Below are 23,509 nucleotides of genomic sequence, written 5' to 3'. Positions count from 1 at the left end.
CGTACTGCCGTTGTGACGGCCGGCAGTACGCGCTCATTACAAATAAATTACCCGAGCTGCCAATTTCTCTCGCATGAATTTCGACAAGCGTGTGCTCGCACCCACCCTGCGCCGTGACATGTTGAGTTGCCGCCACGTTGCTGCGGACGAGCACCGCCGTTCCTCTCTCCGTGGGGTCCGTGTAAGTGACGTACCCCGGTAGTCTTGGTTTCCCGTTTGTTTCTTGCAAAGCAATTACATCGGGCTTGTTTTCTTGCCCGTCAATGTGTAATAATAGTTCCGCTTCTTTGTTGCGAATCCCGCGGCAGTTCCATTGGTAAATTACGGTGGTATCCCCCCCGGTTTTCTTCTTGTGCTTCCTACTTTGCTTCTGCATCATCCTTTCCGGACGTCTCGAGTCGATTGCGCCTTTTCGCGATCGCGCCTTTGATTTTTTCGGACCGCTCCCTTTTCAGGGACGCGAAGCGGTTCCTCACCGCTGTTGAGGCTACTTTTGGCGCTAGGCGCTTGTGCTTCACCGATCGCATATGAGGCTGACTCTCGACAGCCTCGAGTCGGGCGTCCAATTTGCTTAGCCTTTCATTAATTTCGGAAATTGCGGCCAAAATTGCCGTCAGCTCTCCTTCTCGCGGGATCTGTGCCGTTGCCGTGGTCGCGGTCTCGGCGGTCGTCGCTTCCTCTCCGCTCGCGGGGCTCATTTCGGCGTCCATCGCCTCTTGATTACTGGATGCACTTTGCGTAACCCCAGCAGGGGGGTCCCTCCGCGGCAACCTGCGCAAGCCTGCGGCGTTGTTTGCCGCCGTGATGTTGTTTTCGGGGCTAGCATTTGCCGAACTGCCGTTATTCGCCAGCGCTTCGATCCTATTCATAAGCGCCCGTATTTGGGCGTTCTGCTCCTGAATCTGAGCGTTTTGGCGCTCTATGATCCTCTTAAGTTCTAACACTTCGCTACTGTCCTTTTGCGGATTCGCTTGCGAGTTAAGGGGTTGAGAGGGGCTGAGCGGTGGGAACTCGGTGTCGCTGGTTCGAGCGATGGGAGACCTGTTGGTCCAGCCCACCTTTTTCTCGGCGATCCCTCGGCGTCCGGTTGACGCGCTCCGGGACCTTGAACTGGCCCTGGATCTCGAACTGGTCCGGGAGCGCGAGCGGCGGTTGCCGCCGCCGTTGCTGCCACCGGATGGTGTCTTCGAGCGGGAGCGACTCCGGCGGCCGTTTCTGCCGCCACTGTTGTTGCTGCTGAGGTCTGGCGTGTGTGACCGGCCCCGTTGTTTGGAGGCGCTACGGTGGGGTCCGCCTGCAGGACCTCTCTTGTCTCGGTTTCTTCTCCCGGCGTCTTCTTCCTCTGCTCGGCGCCGTTCCCAGCGTCGCCGGCGGACGATGTAGGGCGTCTTGAAGCGGGCTTTGCAGGCCTTGTCCGCGGTCAGGTGTTTGCCTCCACATAGGCCACACTTGGGGACACATCTGTGGTCTTCGGCGGGGTTGGAAATTCCGCACCCTCGGCAGATCGTGTTCGAAGGATCCGGGCACACGTCCATTCTGTGACCCACTCTTCCGCACGCATAGCATACGTCGATTTGTTTTCTGTGTAATGTGCACTCCGTGAGAAGATTACCGTATCTCACGTAATTGGGTACTTTGTGCCCTTCGAAAGCAATGACCACTGATCGGGTCTTACCGATTCGGTTTGCCTGTAGGGCCGTTGGGTTATGCTTGTGCACAACATTGTCCTGAATCTCCTGGGCCGTATCCTCGAGCGGGATGCCCCTTATGACGCCCTTCACCGTGCCGTGGGGGGCCGTTTCATAGGTACTTATTTCGTGCGCCGTGCCGCGGATGTCGATCCTTCCTACTGCAGCGTATCGGTCGGCGTGCTCTCTCTTGGAGGTGCTCACCACTACGATATTTTGCTGTAGGTTGGGGCACACGACGTCTTCACTTGCTTCATTGGCGGGGATCTGTGCCGCCGCCGCAATTGCACGACTTAGTTCAACACGAGTCACGTCACTCACGTGGAGCCCGCCTCGCGGTCGTAACACGATTTTTATGTCGCCGCGTGGCAAGTTTGGCATGCGCGCGGCTTTCAACAATTTGCCTTTGTTTATGCGTTTCGCCCTTGAGTGACGTGTATCGCTGCCAATGGCGCCACCGCCGAGGTTGTTGACATCAGCCGTGGCCTTGGCGCCATCTTGGCTCGTTTGAAGTACGGGATTTAGGCCTATCTTGCCCATGCCTTTGTGCCTGACTCTCTCACCGGCAGTTTTCCAGCCTTGCGATCTTGTGCACTGGTCCGGCGAAATTTCGATGCCGTCCACCTCTACACGCATAGCGGTAATCATCTTAGGTCAATGCTCACTTGCGTAACCACCGATGGTTCGATGTTCCGCTGGCGGCTTCACCGAGGCTCGGGCTGGGCCTACCGCTCCCCCGGCCAAGGCCGAAGTCTACGTTAGGCCCAGCGGCGGACGCTCCTCTCGGCACACAAAAGTCCTCTAAATTCGGAAAAAGCGGTCCCCTATATACCTCGGAATTTGGGTTCCCGATGGTCCACACAACTTCATGCATCCGGTCGATGCACTTTCATTAAGGTGCGACTCAAAAATCCGGTCGTCCAAAGAAAAAACACGAAACCCAGGTGAGATGCGTCCGCTCGCTCCCTTCGTCGTCTTCTTCCTCTTCCAAAAAGAGAGTGGTTTGGATCAGAGAGCAAGCGGGTATAGACGATATTATAATTGACATTAACAGAAAAAAATGGTTCTGGGCAGGTCAGATATTGCGCCGATAAGATAACCGTTGGAACATTAGAGTGACAGAATTGGTACCAAAAGAAGGGAAGCGCAGTAGAGGACGTCAGAAGGCTATAGGTAGTGCGACAAAATTAGGTAATTTGTGGGTTCTGGTTGGAATCGGTTGGCGCAGGACAGGGGTAATTGGAGATCGCCGCGAGAAGCCTTCGTCCTGCAGTGGGTAAAAAAAATGGGCTGATGATGATGATGGTGATTTACCAGCATTATGCTTTAAATATTACGTCTAAATACGAGTGTGTCAAGATAGTGCCCTTTTCGTATATTTCTTCAACCGGAAAATCTGATGGTTATAGCTATGGCGCATTCGGCGTAGTGTTCAGCCTTCATAGCCACTTCCATCTTACGACAACGACTATCGCAAGTTTTCCCGCTTATTTCGCCAACATCCTGTGCTTACGCAATTCCTTGTGTGTTCTTCTTCTATGATATATTTTGCGTCGATCGACTATTCCCAAATACCTTAATGAGCGTATACTCTACGAACTCGTCCCATATGTATGACTTAAAATTTCTATATTCATTTTGGTTCCAGGCTACGGTGGAGGAGCCTCGGGATCTTCGGGTAGCACCGGTCAGTGCCGCTGCCATTGCTGAGAAATCACTGCTAACATTTTCTTCGAATGAAAACATGGATTAAAATTATGCCAAGGCTATTCTTGCCCAGCTTGAAAGTCGGAAGCGCAAATTTCTTAAGTACCGTTGTTTTTTTACAAATACTGCACACGAAATAGTTCTTATTGTTGTTGATGATGCATATGCAATAGCCTTTCGCGAAACATTGTCCATGTCAAACCAAACTGGTCTATCTCTTTATCTCTCATCGCAAAGCACTATTGCTGCACCCCACAATTCTGTACACCTTGTATAAGTTTCTTTCATTTCCAAAAGATATTTTTGTTATATTTACTAGTGTTCATCAAATTTTGTTAGCCCGTTATTATGTTTCCTATAATTTAAATATTTGAATACTTTCTCTCGCTCGGCTTTGGATTTCAACTTATACTCCTCAACTGACCGGCATTATGACGCCAAATGCGCGCAGCATGAAGAGAATTTCACAAATTGTTTCCGTTTCAGGCTACGGTGGCTCTTTTGGAGGAGCCACAGGTTCTTCCAGCACCAGCGGTGAGAACCATTTCCAACTCTTGGAAAAACAGGACCGGGTGTTTTCTTTTCACTAACTTTGTTACAGAATTGAGGCGTTTGTGTTTGTCATACAAATTTTGGCCACATATGCTAAAATAATTTTAACACCCCCTTTTTCATGTGTGCGCAAACAAAACAACGAAAAATAATAAATAATACCGTAGGGTTAAATCCGGGCTCTCTATAGCGGCAATCGCTCCCCTTAGCATTCCTCTGGGAGCCCTGTCACCTCGTTCCACAATTCGGTTACCTGCGTTAGGACTGATTTATCCACTTTTCCTGCTTTGTGTACATCCATACTCACATCTACGTTACAGAATGAGAGTTCGTCAGCACAATGCGTCATGTTTGTTTGACAGTTTCGTCTCATTAATGCCCCCTGCCTGCTTTTTTAAAGGAAGGCCCTTACTCTCAGTGAATAAATAATGCTTTAAGAAGAAGCGTTCGTACATGCTACTAAATCGCGTATGTTAAAATCAGTCATAACATCACATTTTTCTGAAACTACCAAAACCATCGTAATTTTGTATCTCATTCTGAACAAAGGCATACACACTTGATGGAATTCACTTCGTCAGAAAAGCACATAGCAAATTCTCGTGCATATGAAACGCTGTTGCATAAACCCGCGAATCTCTAGATTACGGGTATTTCTGGTGTCAGTTTGCTCTCTTCCTCCACTAATAAAATCCGGCATCCTTACGACTCCTAAAGCATTTTACGCATCCTTAAGCAGGCATTTGTGTTTCCGGCATGATGCACAGATCCGCTTTTATTTTACGCTTGAATCAGGTTATGGCGGTGGTGGCTTTGGCGGGGAGAGCATCACATCGGGCGGTTCAGGTGAGTGCGGATAGAGATATCCGTTCTATGCATTACACTACCTGCCCAACTGTTCGTTTTAGTGCCAACTAGAGTATCAGCTGAACCCGTTCTTTCTGTCATTCATTCCCTACGTCCCGTGAAGCGGAACCTGTGATTTTCTGTTCAGCAACGCATTGTGCCGTTTTGATAGCTTCTTCTCTAGCCTCTTTGTTATTCTGAAATTTTTATTCTGAAACTTCCTTTTTTCTGTTTCTCAAAAGTGGTTTGTGCTTTACAATTTCATTTGGACCCACTGCGATAACTGCGTGCACACGGCGTTGCCTCGAAGGGCACAAGGTATACGTTTCAGTTATATGATGTTGTAGACTCATACCTGGCGGGGGGGGGGGGGGGGCGCAGATTGCAAAATACGTTCGTGTACGACGCTTTCCAAGCGCTGAAAGAATCTGACGTAATGAATCTTAACTCCGAGCCCCCAAAATGGCGTCTCACAGACTCCTAGTGCCGCTTGGGAACGTACGACCCGGCGAGTTATTTGATGGGGTGTATCCCGTTCTAATTTCGGTTTTGCTTCGACGCAGTTAAACACTCGGAACGGTGTTTGTTATGTCCATCCTTTCTAAGTACACAGGCGTAATCAGGCTTCCGCTCATCATAAGCTTCCGGAGTGTAGTGGCATCAGTTAGAGTAAGCGCTTCTCGAACGACCAAATGAATGAGTGGAGCTTTCAGAAAAAAAGGTGGCAATAGAAACCGATTTGTTGTTGCTAATCGAAGTCTCTTAGAAAGACCGAACACATTACTCATATCTGTTATATCTTCTACATTGAAGGTTAAGGATTGTGACAAGGTTACCAAAAGTAGAAAAAGTTAACTCGTGCTGCGCGACTGTGCATGCTGACATGCCCAGGAAAAAAATCTCTATTAATTCCCTTATACCTCTCGCCATGAGAGCTACACGTCACAAATGACTTCACTCGGCCCCTACAGGCTAGTCCGCAGCCATAGGTCTCAGAATCAAGGAATACTAAGAACACACGTCTGTTGATGCAGAGCTCTTAATTTCCTTCTGTTTTGGCTAAGGAGCACAGTGCATGGGTGATATTTGTCCATAAGTACAAACAGGGGATATCATGCAACGGAAACAGGCAATAATATTGGTCTCATATTTCATGTATTACCATTATTACTATATGTTCGTACTTTTTAAAGGAGAGAAGTCGGGAGATGCTCGAAATGTGAGGAGGTTAAGACGACGTTAAATAACCAGCTTTTTACCCTGCACTGCGGAAAGGCAGACAGAAAGTTAAAAAGGAGAAGCACAAAGACTGAGGCAGGTGAAAAATGTTAAGGGCGGTTAAAGAAAACGTTCAAAATACACAGCAAAGAGGTTAAGCAAAGTTAACGGGCGGCGTTCTACTGCGGTGCTGGGGCTTGTGGGCTGCTGCCCGGTCCCCAACTTGAAAGCGATCTGCGACGGGGACATATTTCGCCCTGTGCTGATAGCTTCGTGTGCGTTGTGCTCTCGCCGTTATGGTCGCGTTAAGGCCAGAATACATGGAGCGAACTTTCACGACGAAGTTCGGGTGGCAGAAAATCTGCCGCGGCGTTACGCAGTATGTTCGTCGGGCTGCGCTACATGGAGCGAAGACACGGCGGCCGCCGCCGGCGATTCGCGGCGTTGTTATCAGTGTGGCTAGACGAGGCAAATGCGCTGTAGTGAAACACATGACACACAAAAAAAGTTTAACGACAACTATTGTCGCTTTTGAATTGCAGGACACTCTAAAACACGTAAAATTTTGTTTAGAAATGATTTCTAGTATTTTTTATGTGTTTGAGGCATTCATGTGCCGATGTAGTGTAAAGAAAGCGGCGATGCTATGCGTTGTGGCAACACTGGGCGGGAAGCCTAGTCGGAAGTCGGGGCGGATAGTGAGGCCTGATTGGCTCGCTTTGGGGCGCCGCTCGTTTGCCGCTTCCGGTATCGTCGACGCCCGACGAACTTTTCTGCGCCAGCTAGATCGACGGCGAACGACGATTTCTCCGCCGCCGCGCGTCGCGCGTGCGCCGCCGGGCGTCGAACGCCGACTATTCGTCGCATATTCGCTCCATGTATTCTGGCCTTTATGGCGAGTGGCAGCACGAAGGTCGAATCCCTCGCTGCTGCTGGCATGTTTTGTCACTCCTGCGTTTTGACCGCGAGTGTGTGCGATCATCGAGTGATATGTGTTCATGTTTGCTGGGGCACGCGTGACACCACGGCTGTTAGTTTAGTTAGTAAGCAAACGTTCTAAAGTTTATACCGCCGATAAAACTACTATCCTCACTTCGTATCGCTGTTCACTATTTTGCTACCCCGGTCAATGTTTTGCCTTTTGGGCGAGACTGCAGACTTACTTTTTTCCTCTACCAGCCAATGCTTCTCGCAAGTTACCATGCACGGAACGGAACCATTTTAGGGTGGGTAGTACATGGAACCGAACCTTACACCTTAAATGACATACCTTTAAAATCTATATAAGACACGGGGAACGCCGGAGATGGAAATTCAAAACTATTAGCGAAATGAGAAAAACGTGAAAGCATGAGCCATACGGCTCCTACTTTCACCTTGAGCTCGTTTTGCTCATTTTAAAATGCAATATTTGAAGCTACACTATCTTTTTTGGTTACAGGTTCCGGATACGGTTCCATCAGTGGCGGTTCGAGCACCAGCGGTATTGGAAGACTCACGGGCACAACTGGCACTTCGAGTGGGTATACGGCTGCCACACACTTCCACATTGGCCGTCTTGCCACTGTAGTTGAGCAGAACGTCATTAGTCCGTAAACAATAGGTCTTACAGGTTGTTTAAGCCTGTTATCTAAATGCTCATACGGAACAACTGTCACGAACTTGGAGGCCAGTTGAAAAGTCTGGCTTTTGCCTTCAGGCTTCATTTCAAGTAGAGCCGTTGACGCGAGACTGCGTTGCCAGAGAGCCGGGCCAGCTATTACCATCCAATGAAGTCAAGTCGCAAGGACCATTCGAGCAGCTTACGCTTGACTACCGAGAAATCTCGCACATTATTTGTTCACACGGTGCTAGAACTAGAAGACGCGTGCTGCTGATGTGCCTCCCTCTGCGCTCTGCCAAAAGGCACCAGTGCCTTCATTTCATTTTTATTCCTTAAAGACCCCGTAATGGGGTATAACATAAGGGGTCCGCCATTCCGCCACTATGAGAACTAAGAAACATGATTGCTGTGTCTGGATACGCGCTGCTCTTGCCATCATGGGAAGGGCATGAAAACTTTACAAACAAACAAAATTTGCGTCAGGGATGAAAAGAAAGCTCCCATTTTTATATGAGTTTGAACATTATGATATTTAATAGCATCAAGATATCATGATAAAAGAATTATTAGAAGAATAAAAATGGGTTGGATTGCATACGGCAGACATTGTCAGCTGCTGACTAGAACCTTACCGTTAGGATTGAGAACGATGGTATGCAATCAGTGCATTTTACCCGTGCTGACATAGGGGGCAGAGAGTTGGAGACTGTCAAAGACGCTGGAGAACAAGATAAGGACCGCACAAAGAGCGATAGAACTAACAATGCTATATCCATAACTTTAGGATACAAAAAGAGAGTGGTTTGGATCAGAGAGCAAGCGGGTATAGACGATATTATAATTGACATTAACAGAAAAAAATGGTTCTGGGCAGGTCAGATATTGCGCCGATAAGATAACCGTTGGAACATTAGAGTGACAGAATTGGTACCAAAAGAAGGGAAGCGCAGTAGAGGACGTCAGAAGGCTATAGGTAGTGTGACAAAATTAGGTAATTTGTGGGTTCTGGTTGGAATCGGTTGGCGCAGGACAGGGGTAATTGGAGATCGCCGCGAGAAGCCTTCGTCCTGCAGTGGGTAAAAAAAATGGGCTGATGATGATGATGGTGATTTACCAGCATTATGCTTTAAATATTACGTCTAAATACGAGTGTGTCAAGATCGTGCCCTTTTCGTATATTTCTTCAACCGGAAAATCTGATGGTTATAGCTCTGGCGCATTCGGCGTAGTGTTCAGCCTTCATAGCCACTTCCATCTTACGACAACGACTATCGCAAGTTTTCCCGCTTATTTCGCCAACATCCTGTGCTTACGCAATTCCTTGTGTGTTCTTCTTCTATGATATATTTTGCGCCGATCACCTATTCCCAAATACCTTAATGAGCGTATACTCTACGAACTCGTCCCATATGTATGACTTAAAATTTCTATATTCATTTTGGTTCCAGGCTACGGTGGAGGAGCCTCGGGATCTTCGGGTAGCACCGGTCAGTGCCGCTGCCATTGCTGAGAAATCACTGCTAACATTTTCTTCGAATGAAAACATGGATTAAAATTATGCCAAGGCTATTCTTGCCCAGCTTGAAAGTCGGAAGCGCAAATTTCTTAAGTACCGTAGTTTTTTTACAAATACTGCACACGAAATAGTTCTTATTGTTGTTGATGATGCATATGCAATAGCCTTTCGTGAAACATTGTCCATGTCAAACCAAACTGGTCTATCTCTTTATCTCTCATCGCAAAGCACTATTGCTGCACCCCACAATTCTGTACACCTTGTATAGGTTTCTTTCATTTCCAAAAGATATTTTTGTTATATTTACTAGTGTTCATCAAATTTTGTTAGCCCGTTATTATGTTTCCTATAATTTAAATATTTGAATACTTTCTCTCGCTCGGCTTTGGATTTCAACTTATACTCCTCAACTGACCGGCATTATGACGCCAAATGCGCGCAGCATGAAGAGAATTTCACAAATTGTTTCCGTTTCAGGCTACGGTGGCTCTTTTGGAGGAGCCACAGGTTCTTCCAGCACCAGCGGTGAGAACCATTTCCAACTCTTGGAAAAACAGGACCGGGTGTTTTCTTTTCACTAACTTTGTTACAGAATTGAGGCGTTTGTGTTTGTCATACAAATTTTGGCCACATATGCTAAAATAATTTTAACACCCCCTTTTTCATGTGTGCGCAAACAAAACAACGAAAAATAATAAATAATACCGTAGGGTGAAATCCGGGCTCTCTATAGCGGCAATCGCTCCCCTTAGCATTCCTTAGTGCAAAAGAAGTTCGTGTACGACGCTTTGCAAGCGATGAAAAAAATCTGAAGTGATGTATCTTAACTCGGAGCCCCCAAAATGGCGTCTCACAGACTCCTGGTGCCGCTTGGGAACGTACGACCCGGCGAGTTATTTGATGGGGTGTATCCCGTTCTAATTTCGGTTCTGCTTCAACGCAGTTCAACACTCGGAACGGTGTTTGTTATGTCCATCCTTTCTAAGTACACAGGCGTCATCAGGCTTCCGCTCATCATCAGGCTTCCGGAGTGTAGTGGCATCAGTTACAGTAAGCACTAATGAATGAGTTGAGCTTTCAGAAAATAAGGTAGTAATAGAAACTGATTTGTTGTTGCTAATCGAAGTCTCTGAGAAAGACCGAACACATTACTGATATCTATATCTTCTACATTGAAAGTTAAGGGTTGTGACAAGGTTACCGAATGCAGAAAATGTTAAGTCGTGATGTGCGACTATGCATGCTGAAAGGCCGAGAAAAAAATCTTTATTAGTCCCATTATACTTCTCGCCATGAGATCCACACGTCACACAGGACTTGACGCCGCCCCTACACGCTAATCCGCCGGCGTTCATGTCAGAAATAAGGAATACTAAGAATAACCATCATTTGATGCAAAGCCCTTCATTTCTTTCTCTCTTGGCTGAGCCGCACAGTTTATGGGTGACATCTGTCCATCATTACAAACCGAGCTTATCATGTAACGGAAAGAGGCAATAATACTGGTCACATCCTTCATGCATGTATTTCCATAAATATGATGTGTTCACACTTTTTAGAGGAGAGCACTCGGGAGATGCGAAAGACGAGGAGGTTAACAGGAAGTTAAATATCCAGTTTGCTACCCTGCACTTGCGAATAGGCTGACAGAAAGATAAAGAGGATAAGCACAAAGACTGAGGCAGCTAATACATGTTTAGGATGGTTAAGAAAAACGTTCAATAGACACAGCAATGAAGTGAAGCAATGTTAACGGGTGGTGTTCCACGCCGGCGCCGGTGGGTGTGGGCTACCACGCGGGGCCCCAACTTGAAAGCGATCTGCGATGGGGACATAGACGTAGAGACATAGACATAGAGCAAAACGAGGGCAAGGTGAAAGCAGGAGCCATATACGGTTCCCGCTTTCACCATGTTCTCTCTTTGCTCATCTACATTTATAATGCAATATGTCAAGCTACGCCACTTTTCTCTTTTCTGGTTATAGGTACCGGATACGGTTCCATCAGCGGCAGTTCGAGCAACAGCGGTAGTGGAAGACTCACGGGCACAACTGGCACTTCGAGTGGGTATACTGCTTCCACACACTTCCTTATTGGCCGTGTTCCCGCTGTAGGGGAGCAGAACGCCCGTAGTTCGGCAACAATAGCTGTTACACATTTAAGTCAGTTGTATTAAATGGTAATACCAAACAGCTGCCACGAAATTTGAGCCCAGTTGAAAAGTCTCAAAAGTCTAGTGTGTGGTTTGTCTTTCTTTTTCGTGGTTCGTTTTAGGTGTTAGCGCTTTTTTTGTGGGGTTTTACGTGCCAAAACCACTTTCTGATTATGACGCACGCCGTAGCGGAGGACTCCGGAAATTTCGACCCCCTGGGGTTCTTTAACGTGAGCCTAAATCTAAGTACACGGGTGTTTTCGCATTTCCTCCCATCGAAATGCAGCCGCCGTGGCCGGGATTCGATCCCGCAGCCTCTTGCTCCGCAGCCGAACACCATAGCCAGTGAGTAACCACGGCGGGTGGTGTTTGCGCTGTAACGTTAAGTTGAAAAGTCTGGCTTTTGATTTAAGGTTTCATTTCAAGTAGAGCTGTTGACGCCAGACAGCGTTACCAGAGAGCCAGGCCAGATATTGCCAACGAATGAAGTAAACACGAAAGGACTATTCAAGCAGCTTACGCTTGAATACCGAGAAATCTCCCACATTCTTGACTCTGTCGTACAACGCGACGACGCGTACTGCTGGTGTGCCTCCCTCTGCGCTCAGCAAAAGGCACCAGAACTTCTCTGCCATTGTGCCACTACAAGAACTAAGAAACATGATTGTTGTGTCGGGATACGCCCTCATTTTGTCGTCATGGGAATGGCATAACAACATTTAAACAAAAGAAGCTTGCATCTGGGAAGAAAAGAAATCTCGCATTCTAATATGAGTTTCAGCATTATGATATTTAGCAGCGTTAGTATATCATGAGAAAGAAATTCATAGAAGACTAAAAGTGGGTTGGATCGCATACGGCAGACATTGTCAGCTCCCCACAGGAAGCTTAAACGTTATAATTGAAAATGATGGTATACAAGTGCATTTTACCGATGCTCGGATATGAGGGGGGGGGGGGGGGAGGATAGTCTTGGATACTGTAAAAGAAGCTTGAGAACAAAGTAAGGACTGCGCAAAGAGCGATGGAACGAAGAATGCTAAGCATAATCTTAAGAGACAGAAACAGAGCGGCTAGGATCAGAGAACAAACGGGTATAGCCGATACTCTCATTGACCTTAAGATAAAAAAAAAATGGCGCTGTGCAGTTCATGTAGTGCGCAGCTTAGATAACCGTTGGACCATTAGGCTGACAGAGTGGGTACCAAGAGAAGGGAAGTGCTGTAGTGTAGGGCAGAAGACTAGGTGGTGAGACGAAATTAGGAAATTTGCGCGTGCTAGCTAGAATCGGTTGGCGCAGGGCACGGGTAAATGGCGATCACAGGTAGAGGCCTTCGTCATGCAGTGAACAAAAAAAAGGGCTGATGATGTTGATGGTGATTTACCAGCGTCATGCTTTATATATTACGTTTAAATACGAGTGTGTGAACATCATGCCTATTTCGTACATTTCTTCAACCGGAAAATCTTATGGTTATTGCTCTGGAGCAGTCGGCGTCGTGTTCAGCCTCCATAACCACATCCATTTTACGACAAGCACTATCGCAAGTTTTCCCGATTATTTCGCCAACATCCTGTGCTTACGAAAATCCTTGTGCGTTCTTCGCAATCAAAGCGCCAAACCCAATGCTAGGATATTTTGGCGCCCATCGACTTTTCCCGAATACCTTAATGAACATATATACATACATATATATATATATATATATATATATATATATATATATATATATATATATATATATATATATATATATATATATATATATATATATATATATATATATATATATATATATATATATACTCGACGAACTCATGCCATATGTGCAACTAACAATTTCTTTCTTTTTTATGGTTCCAGGCTACGGTGGAGGAGCCTCGGGGTCTTCGAGTAGCATCGGTGAGTGCGGCTGCCACTGCTTAGTAATCAACCCTGATATCTTCTTCCAAGAAAAATATGTACAAAAATTATGCAAATACTATTGCTTGCGCGGCTTCAAAGTGGTACGCGGAAATTTTATTAAGTGGCTTTGTTTTTACAAATAGGGAACATGACACATTCTTTTCTTCTAGTTGAGGAGGCACATGGGATAGGCTTTCGCGAAATATCGTCCATGTCAAACTAAACTGGTCTTTCTTGTCATCTCTCAGCGCAAGCAATATTGCTGCAACCCACAATTCTGTACATCTTTTATAGCTTCCTTTCATTTGATGAAAATATCTTTTGTCATAGTTACTAGTCTTCTGCACATTTTCTTAACCACTTTTCAGGCTCCCCATAATTCAATATTTTAATACTTTTTCTCGCTCGGCTTTATATTTCAACCTATACGCCTTAACTGACATGTATTATGACGTCAAATTTGCGCAGCATATAGAGGATTTCATATTTAGTTTCCATTTCAGGCTACGGTGGCTCTTCTGGTGGAGACACAAGTTCTGCCAGCACCAGCGGTGAGAACGTTACCAACTCTTAGAAAAACAGGACTGGGTGATTTCTCTTCACTAACACCGTTACAGAATTGACGCACTTGTGTTTGTCTTGCAAAGTTAGGCCACATAACTCGGAGTCGGCCTAGTTGGAACAGATTCATCTTAAAACTTTTTGTGCGCAAACAAACAGGGACGAAGAATAGGGGCAACACAAGGACGAGCGCTTTCCTTGTGTTGCCCTATTCTTCGCCCCTGTTTGTTTGCGCACAAAAAGTTTTAAGATGAATTAGGCCACATATACTAAAGTAATCTTAACACCGCCTTCTTCATATGTGCGCAAACAAAACAACGAAAAATAATAATTACTACCGTAGGGTGAAATCCGGGTTCTGTACAGCTGCAATCGCTCCCCTTAGCATTCCTCTGGGAGCCCTGTCACCTCGGTCCGCAATTCTGTTGCGGGCGTTAGGACTGATTTATCCCCTTTTCCTGCTTTGTGCATATCCATACTCACATCTACGCTACGAAAGCAGAGTTTGTCTGCACAATGCGACAGGTTGCTTTGTCTGTTTTCTCTAGTTAATGCCGGCTGCATGCTTTCTTAAAGGAACGCCCTCACTCTCAGTGAATAAATAGTGCTTTAAGAAGAAGCGTTCGTACGTGCTACTAAATCGCGTATGTTAAAATCAGATAAACCATCAGATTTTTTTCTGAAACTAACAAACTAAGCTATATTTGTTTCTCATTCTGAACAAGGCATACACACTTGATGGAATTCACTTCGTCAGAAAGGGCCGTAGCACTTTCTCGTGCGTATCAAACGCGGTCGTCTAAACCCGCGATTCTCTAACTTACCGGTATTGCTGGTGTCAGTTTGCTCTGTTAAAACTCGGCACGTTTACGACTCTTCCGTTCCCACTCGGTGTGAGAATGTGTGACAAAAAGCACAATTTTAGGTATCCGGTATGAGGAACAGATCCCCTTTTATTTTTCTTGAATCAGGTTATGGCACTGGTGGCTACAGCAGTGGGAGCATTACTGGCGGATCGGGTGGTTCAGGTGAGTGCAGATTCCACACCTTTAACGAAGCGCACATTGCCAGTACGTTCTATTATGAACATTGCTGAATAACTTGCGCGCCTAGATGCAAAGGAAATGTCCTATACTCAATGAATAAATTCGGCACTATTATGTCAAAAGAAACAAAAATATTACTTTCGTTCCCACTGTTTGTCACAACAGGGACGCTGAAATTGCCAGTGTGTCAATATTTCTCCACCATCCTTTTCTTTTCTGGTTATAGGTTCCGGATACGGTTCCATCAGCGGCAGTTCGAGCACCGCCGGTGGTGGAAGACTCTCGGGCTTGAGTGGCACTTCGAGTGGGTGTACGGCTGCCACATACTCAATACATAAATACTGGCCTTGTTGCCGCTTTAACTGAGTAGAACGCAACTACATTGGCAACAATGGCTCTTAAAGGTCGTTTTTGTCAGTTATCTGAAATGCTGATACTGATCCACTGTCACTAAATCGGAGACAAGTTGAAAAGTCTGGATCTTGCCCTGAGGGTTCACTTCGCGTATACACAGCTGTCGACACCAGATTGCGTTACCGCAGAACCAAGCAAACTATTAACAGCTGATGAAGTCACGTCGAAAAGACCATTCGAGCAGCCGGCGCTTCAGTGCCCAGAAACCCCGCACATCGTTCACTCTGTGGAGCAAAGGGACGAGGCGCGCTGTTGATATGCCTCCCGTCGCGCTCAGCAAGAGGCACCAGTTCCTCTCTCCCATTGCACCATTACCAGAACTAATAAATGGAACTATTGTGTCTGAAGCAAAACATTCTGATTACCTCGCACGCGCCAGAAAAACAGGATCCCCGCGTTCATTTTGCTGTCATGCGTAATTTTATGATAGACTAAGAGCAGTGAGCTTGGACTAGTTGGTTTTTATTTAAATGCATATTTACTAGCGCCAAATGCTTAGACGCAGGTAAAAAACGAACATGAGAAACGCTACACTTTCAACTACTAAATTTACAGGGAAATTCCAACGATAGAGTTAGTACTTGGAAGTATAGTATTTGTCCACGCGTTTTTCAGCTAGCTCTCACTTTTTCGTGCCAGTAGACATGCGTTACGACAGGGAATCATTTCCCTCACCCTGCGGCAAGGGACGCGTCGTTCACTGATCACGTGTTTATAAGTGCGGTAGCCACCGGTTTCTACGACGCCACGCCCTCAGCAGCATGGTCCTTTTCATTGTTAGAGTCCTAAGCAAACACCATAATCTAGAGCGATATTTCAGCACAGCAGTTGTTGCAGCATATTCACTTCGTTTTCCCTTTTATTTTTCAGCTTCGGGCCTCGTTATCTCCGGCGGGCATAGTGGACGTCTGCCTGGTGCCTCAGGTTCTGGTGGGTGTACCAATATTTTCCGTACAAACCCTTTTTTACATGCTTAAATGAGCAGGACACTAAGACTTTTGAAAAAAACAAACGCTTGTGCCTGGGATGAAAAGAAAGTTCGCATTCTACACTGAGTTTCAACATTATGGCATGCGACAGCATCATGCTTTAAGTATCGCATCTAAATATGAATGTCTGAATACTCTGGCTTTTCATAATATTTCCTCCACCAGCGAACCTGATGGTTATTGCTCCGGCGCCGTCGGCATCGTGTTCAGCCTCCATACCCACTGCCCTTTTACGACAAGCGATATCGCTACTGTTCCCGATTATTTCGCCTACGTCCTGCGCTTACGCAAATCCTTGTGTGTTCTTCGGAATCAAAGCGGCAAACGAAATGGTCTGATATTTTACCGCCAATCGACTTTTATTTATTATTTATTTACGATTTATTTATTTATTTATTTATTTATTTATTTATTTATTTATTTATTTATTTATTTATTTATTATGGTTCCAGGCTATGGTGCAGGAGCCTCGGGATCTGCGAGTAGCTCCGGTGAGTGTGCCGCTGCCACTGCTTAGAAATCAATCCTGATATTTTGTTCCAAGAAAAACATGTATGAAAACAATGCAGACCCTATTGCTTGCGCAGAACGAAAGTCGCACGTGGAAGTTTTGTTAAGTTCCTTTGTTTTTACAGATAGGGAACATGAAATAGCTTTTATTGTTGTTTCTCCTGCACATGGAATCGTCTTTCCAGAGGAGGAGGAGGAGGAAGTAAACTTTATTACTCTAGAAAGAGTAATTCAGCGGTCGTGCCGGATGTCTTGATCTTCTTGGTTGATGAAGATCTCCGGCCTGCATGGTTGGCGCCCCTATTCCAGGGCACCACTGAGCGTGGCTGCTCGTCGGGCATGATCCACCAGCTTCCGTTGGAGGCTAGGGTCGCCGCTGGAGAGCACGCTCTCCCACTGCTCCGCACTCGGATTTTCTATTTTGTGGAATTCCTTATTTGTATTGCACTCCCATGTGATGTGATAAAGTGTGGGTATTGCACCACACCACGGGCATTTGTCCCTGTATTGACTTGGGAACATTTTGCATAGTATATGTAAATTTGGGAAAGTTCCTGTCTGCAGCTGTCGCCAGTAAACTGCCTGTTGTTGAGTGAGTGTATTGTGGGGCGGGGGATATCTGATTCTCGTCCCTCTATGGTAATTTAGTATGTCAGAGTACGTTGGGATCACTGTCATGAAATCCTCAGGATCTCTATTTAGGTCCGCTCGGTTTGCATGCTCGCGAGCGATCCTATCAACCCTTTGGTTGCCCTCAATCTCAGTGTGCCCAGGTACCCAAAAGATGGTGTGTCTGATGCGTTTATTCTGTTGGCCAGCGCGGAGGAAGATTTGGAGCGCTTTTTGACCGATTCTGCCATTAATGTAGTTTCGGCATGCTTCCTTGGAGTCGGTTAGTATTATAAGGGATCTATTTGTGCGGTAGCCCTCCACAGCTGCTAGAGCAACAGCCATTTCCTCTCCCTCGGTTACCGTACAATCCCGTGCCGACGCGCAAGCGATTTCCCTATAGTCCGAGTCTATTACTGCCGCGACAACTCTTTGTTGTGTTTCCCGTCGTTCTCGAGGATACACCGCGGCGTCCGTGTATACCGTGTTCGCTTTTGTTGCTAGGTTTTTTTCCACATATTCTGCCCTAGCGTTCCGCCTGGCTGTGTGTAAATTTGGGTCCATGTTTCTTGGTAGGGACCCTACCTTGATGGTGCTGCGATACACATCGGGTAGGTTTGCCGTTCTTTGTTCTTGCCTTTCAATTTCTTTGTGCCCCAGTTTTTTTAGGAGCTTTCTGCCCGTGGTAGTCTGCTGGAGTCTGAGTAGCTGCGACCCTAATTGTGCTTCTCTGAGCTCCTCGAACGTGTTGTGGAGTCCGAGGGTCAGGAGCTTCTCTGTCGAGGTGTTGGCCGGCAGGTGAAGCGCTGTTTTGAATGCTTTTCTTATGATGGCGTCGGCCTGATCCCGTTCGCCTTTGTTTGTGTTGTAATATGGGAGGGCGTACGTAATCCGGCTGATTATGAGGCTCTTAACCAGCTTGACTGTATCTTCCTCCTTCATTCCGCTTCTTTTTTGCGAGACGCGGGTGATCATACGTGCCACCTGTGTCGTCGCTTGCTTGAGTAGGTTTATGGCGTGTGTGCAGCGTTGATTGCTCTGCACCCACATTCCCAGAATCCTGACGGCTTCTTTTTCTGGTATCTTTTGTCCTTGTAGGGTGACGCTTATTTGTTCTTCCGAGCGTTTTCCTCTTCTGACTCTCAGGAGCTCTGATTTCTCCGTGGAGCAGGCGAGGCCTCTTTCCCTAACACATTCTTCCACGCATGTTGCTGCGGCTTGTAGTCGTTCTTCTTTTTGGCTGAGCGAGCCTTGGTTAGTCCAGACGGTGATATCGTCGGCATAAATGGCGTGATGTATGCCGTCGATTTCTTCCAGCTTCCGGGCTATCCCTATCATGGCAATGTTGAAAAGGATCGGTGAGATCACGGATCCCTGCGGGGTTCCTTTGTTAGGCGTGTGGAACTTGTCTGTCCGCAGGTCTCCTAACCCCACCGTGGCTGTTCTGTTTGATAGGAACGCTGTCACGTAGCCGTGGATTCTTCTTCCGCTGTTGAGATCATCCAGTCCCTTGAGGATGGACGCGTGGCTGACGTTGTCGAACGCCCCTTTGACATCGAGTGCCATTATTATGTTTTCTCCGTTGTAGGGGATGTTGCTTAGAACCCCCTCTTTAATTTGTAGTAGGACGTCTTGGGTTGATAATTTGGTGCGAAAGCCGAACATACTGTGGGGATACAGATCTTCATCTTCCATGTATTGTTGTAGCCTCCTTGTCACGATTCGCTCGAACAACTTGCCAAGGCACGAAGTGAGTGATATCGGCCGTAGGTTTTCTACTAGTAGCTTTTTCCCTGGCTTGGGGATCATAACTACTTCTGCATGTTTCCATTCCTCTGGCAGTGTCCCCGCTTCCCAATGTGTATTGAGGAAGTTCGTCAGCTGTGTGACCGCCTCATCACTTAGGTTTCGGATTAGGGCATTTCTAATCTTGTCCGCGCCTGCTGCTGTGTTCCGGGTCGATGCCTTAACTGCTGCGAAAACTTCCTCCTTGGTGATGGGTCTGTCTAGGTCGGGGTTTTCTTCGCCTCGGTATCTCTCCGTGTACGCTTCGGGTTTATCTTGTCCGTAGCACTTTACACGGACTTTTTTCTAGTAGCTCTTCTTCTGTCCCTTCAAATTGGTGTACTAGTCTTTGGATGGCCTTGTTACTTTCTGACTTGGTCTTGGTTGGGTCCATTAGAGCCTTGAGGATACGCCAGGTCTTTGCGGTGCTGAGGGTTCTATTCAGCGAGTCGCTAAACTTTTGCCAACTTTGTCGTGTGAGTTGGGCTGCGTATTCCTCTGCCTCCTTGGTAACCTCTGCTATCTTCTTCTTTAGCTTCTTATTTAGCCGTTGTTTTTTCCACCGTTTGGTTAGTCCACGCCTTGCCTCCCATAACCTGAGGAGTCGCGAGTCCACCTCCGGTGTTTGCTCTGACCTTTCGACCTCCTGGGTGTAATGTTGTTGTATTTCCTTAAGTTGTTTGCACCATTCCTCTATGGAAGTTATCCCACCCTCCATGTGCTTGCATTCTTTGCGAAAAGCGTTCCAGTCCGTTATTTTGGCTGTTCCTATCTTGCGCTTGACGTTCTCTGCTGACACTTGCGTTCTTATAATGAAATGGTCGCTACCCAGGTTCTCCAGCAGGTTCTCCCACGTGGCTTGCCTAGCTCCCCTGACGTATGTCAGGTCTGGGCATGTGTCGGGACTAACGCTGTTGCCTAGGCGCGTTGGTTGGTTTGCGTCCGTTAAGAGGGTGCAGGTTGTGATTTCTGCTGCGTCGCTAACTTGCGCACCCTTCTTAGTGTCTTTTTTATATCCCCAGCTCTGTCCGCTGGCATTAAAGTCGCCCATTATAAGCAGAGTGTTGGATTTTGCTAGCTTGCTGGCTCCTATGAAAAGTTTCTGAAAATCCCCATCATTTTGTCGTGGTGGACTGTATAAGTTTATGATAAAAGTGCTTTTTTGTTTTCCCTTTTTCTTTGGAATTATCTCTGTCACGATGTGTTCTATCCGCGTGTCCGGAATTTCATCGTGTGCTATGGCGACTAGATTTTTACTAATTAAGGTGGCTGTGCGATCTTTTTCTTGGCACGTGTATCCCTTGAGTGTCGGCACGGTGTTTGTCTCCTGCAGCGCGATTATGTCAGGAGGATTTAACTGTGAATTTATGAATTGCTGCAGCGGGCCTTGCTTTTTGCGGTAGCCCCTGCAGTTCCACTGCCATATATCTAATGTGTTGTGTCTAGCCATGTTGGTTTATCGTTGGTTGTTGTTATACTTTGGTTTTCGGTGCCGAATCTTTTTTCGTGATAGAGTCTATCTCTAGCCTCATTTGTTATCTTTTGCGTATTTTGATTTTTTATGTAGTTGCGAAAACTTTGATCTTGCATTGCGATTTTTTGTTGTATCAAATTCATTTGCTCCTGCATTTTTTGCATAAAGGATTGCATTTGCATTTCTACGGTTCCCTTTTCCGGCTGCTGTGGCTGTTGCTCCATAGCTAAAGGTGGAGTCTGCTGTCGCGGCAGGCTACCCACCCTTTGCTCTCGCAGTTCCCTGATTAGTTCTTTGATTCTCTCCTCTAGTTGTTCTGTTTTCTTCGTACTCTGCTCTAGTTCTCGCCTTAGAGCCTTATTTTCTTCCCTTAGTTGTTTAAGTTCGTTGTCGTTATTGTTATTATCCGAGTGCGGAAACAGTGATTTGGGAGGGCCTGCCCCCCAGCTTACCTTAACTCCGCCCTTCTTTTGTTGTTGTTGTTCTTGTGGTGGTTTTGGCTGCTGTTTCCCCTGCCCTTGGGCTGCAGGTGGTGGCCTCAGCGGTGGGAAGGAGCTGTCCCTGGACTGGCTCCGGTCCCGGCTCCGCGTTTGGCTGCGGCCCCGGCTCCGCGAGCGGCTCTGCTCTCCTTCCGAGCTCAGCCACCTGGGACGGCGCCTACGGCTCCGGCTCCGCCCTCGGCTTTTCTGCGGGGCTCGTCCTCGCAGCTCGTCCATGTTCTTGAGGCGCATCCGACAGTCCCTGGTACCGGCGGCGTGTTCGCCTCCACATACCAGGCACTTTGGTTGGCACTGGTGTCCTTCAATTGGGTTGTTTGCTCCGCACTGCCTGCAGGTTCTCGCTCCCGGCGTTGGGCAGACGTCCGAGCGGTGTCCTTGCGTGCCGCATACGTAGCAAAACTGTCTGGTTGGTCTATAGGGGTATGTCTTGTATTCTACTGCGCTGAAGATGACCCACTTGGGAATGATGGGGCCGTCGAAGGTGATTAGCGCCGTCTCTGACTTGCCCAGCATCCTTGCCGCTAGGATCTCCACCCCTTGAGTGCGTAGTCGCAGCTTGGATTCCAGTATTTCAGATGGTAGTCCTATCGGTAGCCCGTGGATTACCGCCCGCTTTACGTCCCCAGGCATGGCCACGTAAGCGTTTACTTCGTAATTGATGCCGCTGTATGGGAGGTACTTGATCTTCCTGATGACGTCCGCAACTTCTTCCTTCGAAGTGCTTGCGATGACGATGTTGGACCCTGGTCGGAGCCTGACCAGAAAGTCTTCTTCCTTGAATTTCATTCCGCAGGCCTCTATGATGGCTTGCGTTGCTTGGTATGGTTTCATGTCCTTGATTTTCAGCCCCCCCACCCCTGGGCCGGATGATGATCTTCGCGTCGTCCGTCGGTAGCGGTGGCAGCCTCTGCCTCGGCTGCCGCGGCGCTCCCCCCTTTTGTTGTTGTTGTTGCGGCGGTGCTCCCGTCGCGCCGTCGTGCGTGATGCCGCTGCCAGCTGTGGCTGCCGGCGTCATCTTGCTATTCTCCGTGGCTTGGGGTCCTCTAGACTTCAAAATGACGTCGCTCCGTGTAGCGCGCTTGAGATTCTTTTTCTGGCACCTGTAATGGTAGATTTGCCAGTTTTTTTCCTCGTCTTGCTGCCGGCTCGCCTCGCCCGTGGCGTCCTGCTGCATGAGGTGCTCTTCTGCGGCTCCGGTGCCTGCTTCCTCCATGCTCGAGTGCGTGGTGGCGGGCGCCTCCTCCAAATCTTGGAAATCTGCCGGGTTTTGGGCTGGCCCGGCCATAAAAGTGCTTGTCGCAGGGTTGGTAGCGCCCCGGGGATCCATTTCGGTCGATTCCTTGTCGCTCCGACCTACTCGGTGCCCGCCCGGGTGTCGGGTGTGGCTAAGCCTAGCGCGAGACTTAGCTCCCCGGCCACGTCGGAGATCTTCGAAGTCCGATAAAAAGTCCAAAAATGGGCCTACCGGCTCGAAGGTGGTATCCTCGTGGTCCTGACGATCAGCTGCGTTGATGTTGCCAAAACATTTGGTGGCCCAATGAAATTGTCCTGCCGAAAACTTCGTAAATTTGCTGAGCCCATGCGACGTGCGTCCGCTCGCTTCGGCACTTCTTCTTCCTTAAATATCGTGGATGTCAAACTAAACGGGTCTTTCTGTTTATCTCTCATCGGAAGCGCCATCGCGGCAACCCACAATGATGTATACCGTTTATTAGCTTTCCTTGATTAACAAAAATTATATTTAATAGCTTCCTCAAATTTTATTAGCCTTTATTAGGGTTTCAATAATTTCAATTTTTTTATACTTCCTATCGCTTGGCTATGAACTTAAAGTTGCATTGCTTAACTGACATGTATTATTAATATATGCGCAGCAGACAGACAATTTCACATATTGTTTCTGTTTCAGGCTACGGTGGCTCGGCCGGAGGAGCCACAGGTTCTTCGAGTACCGCAGGTGAGAACCGTTACCATCTTTTAGAGAAAGACAACTGGTTGTTTCCTGTTTAGTAACAACGTTAGAGAATTAAGGCGTTTGTGTTTGTCTTGCAAATTTAGGCCACCAATGATCAAATAATCGTAACACCACCTTTTTCATAAGTGCGCCAACTAAATAATAAAAAAAACTAAATAAGTGGTTCAGACGTAGCCCGTAATATGAAAACACAATGCTGTAGCTACCTACGCCTTCCTATTTTGCCTTATCGGCAGCGGCACTTGAAGCTTTTTGAAGTTCACCAATCAGACAAGTCCTTGTCGTTGATGCTCATAAACCTTCAATTTTATTCTTATCCACAAAGAAGCTACCACACGACGGTCGCTGCTAAAGCGGATACTCCATTGACTGAAAACATTGCTGACAGCATGGCTTGCTCCAACATGCTTGTATTTAAAAAGCGACGCTGCAAAGTTGAACCACAGCGACGAGAACA

The 23,509-nt window shown here is 47.1% G+C and overlaps 1 protein-coding gene across 11 annotated transcripts in view; it reads left to right on the top strand.

Moving 5' to 3' along the window:
• LOC135904403 (uncharacterized transmembrane protein DDB_G0289901-like) overlaps window positions 1–23,509 on the top strand; it is a 127,360-nt gene that overhangs the window by 95,263 nt on the left and 8,588 nt on the right. For 7 of the 11 annotated variants that reach the window (XM_065435185.1, XM_065435181.2, XM_065435188.1 and 4 more), the window contains 14 exons: window positions 3,337–3,375; window positions 3,882–3,929; window positions 4,743–4,793; window positions 7,453–7,530; window positions 9,063–9,101; window positions 9,608–9,655; window positions 11,117–11,194; window positions 13,148–13,186; window positions 13,693–13,740; window positions 14,722–14,778; window positions 15,023–15,106; window positions 16,081–16,140; window positions 16,652–16,690; window positions 22,987–23,034. In XM_065435185.1, coding sequence (XP_065291257.1) covers window positions 3,337–3,375; window positions 3,882–3,929; window positions 4,743–4,793; window positions 7,453–7,530; window positions 9,063–9,101; window positions 9,608–9,655; window positions 11,117–11,194; window positions 13,148–13,186; window positions 13,693–13,740; window positions 14,722–14,778; window positions 15,023–15,106; window positions 16,081–16,140; window positions 16,652–16,690; window positions 22,987–23,034 — 756 coding nt within the window. The remainder of the gene's footprint in view (window positions 1–3,336; window positions 3,376–3,881; window positions 3,930–4,742; window positions 4,794–7,452; window positions 7,531–9,062; window positions 9,102–9,607; window positions 9,656–11,116; window positions 11,195–13,147; window positions 13,187–13,692; window positions 13,741–14,721; window positions 14,779–15,022; window positions 15,107–16,080; window positions 16,141–16,651; window positions 16,691–22,986; window positions 23,035–23,509) is intronic. The other 4 variants (XM_065435179.1, XM_065435180.1, XM_065435183.1 and 1 more) reach the window with 4 other exon arrangements.

The sequence above is a fragment of the Dermacentor albipictus genome, chromosome 7, assembly GCF_038994185.2.
Source record: "Dermacentor albipictus isolate Rhodes 1998 colony chromosome 7, USDA_Dalb.pri_finalv2, whole genome shotgun sequence".
NCBI classification, from domain to species: domain Eukaryota; kingdom Metazoa; phylum Arthropoda; class Arachnida; order Ixodida; family Ixodidae; genus Dermacentor; species Dermacentor albipictus.
The sequence above is the reverse complement of the archived record's forward strand: the minus strand, read 5'-3'. Positions and strand labels throughout refer to the sequence as shown.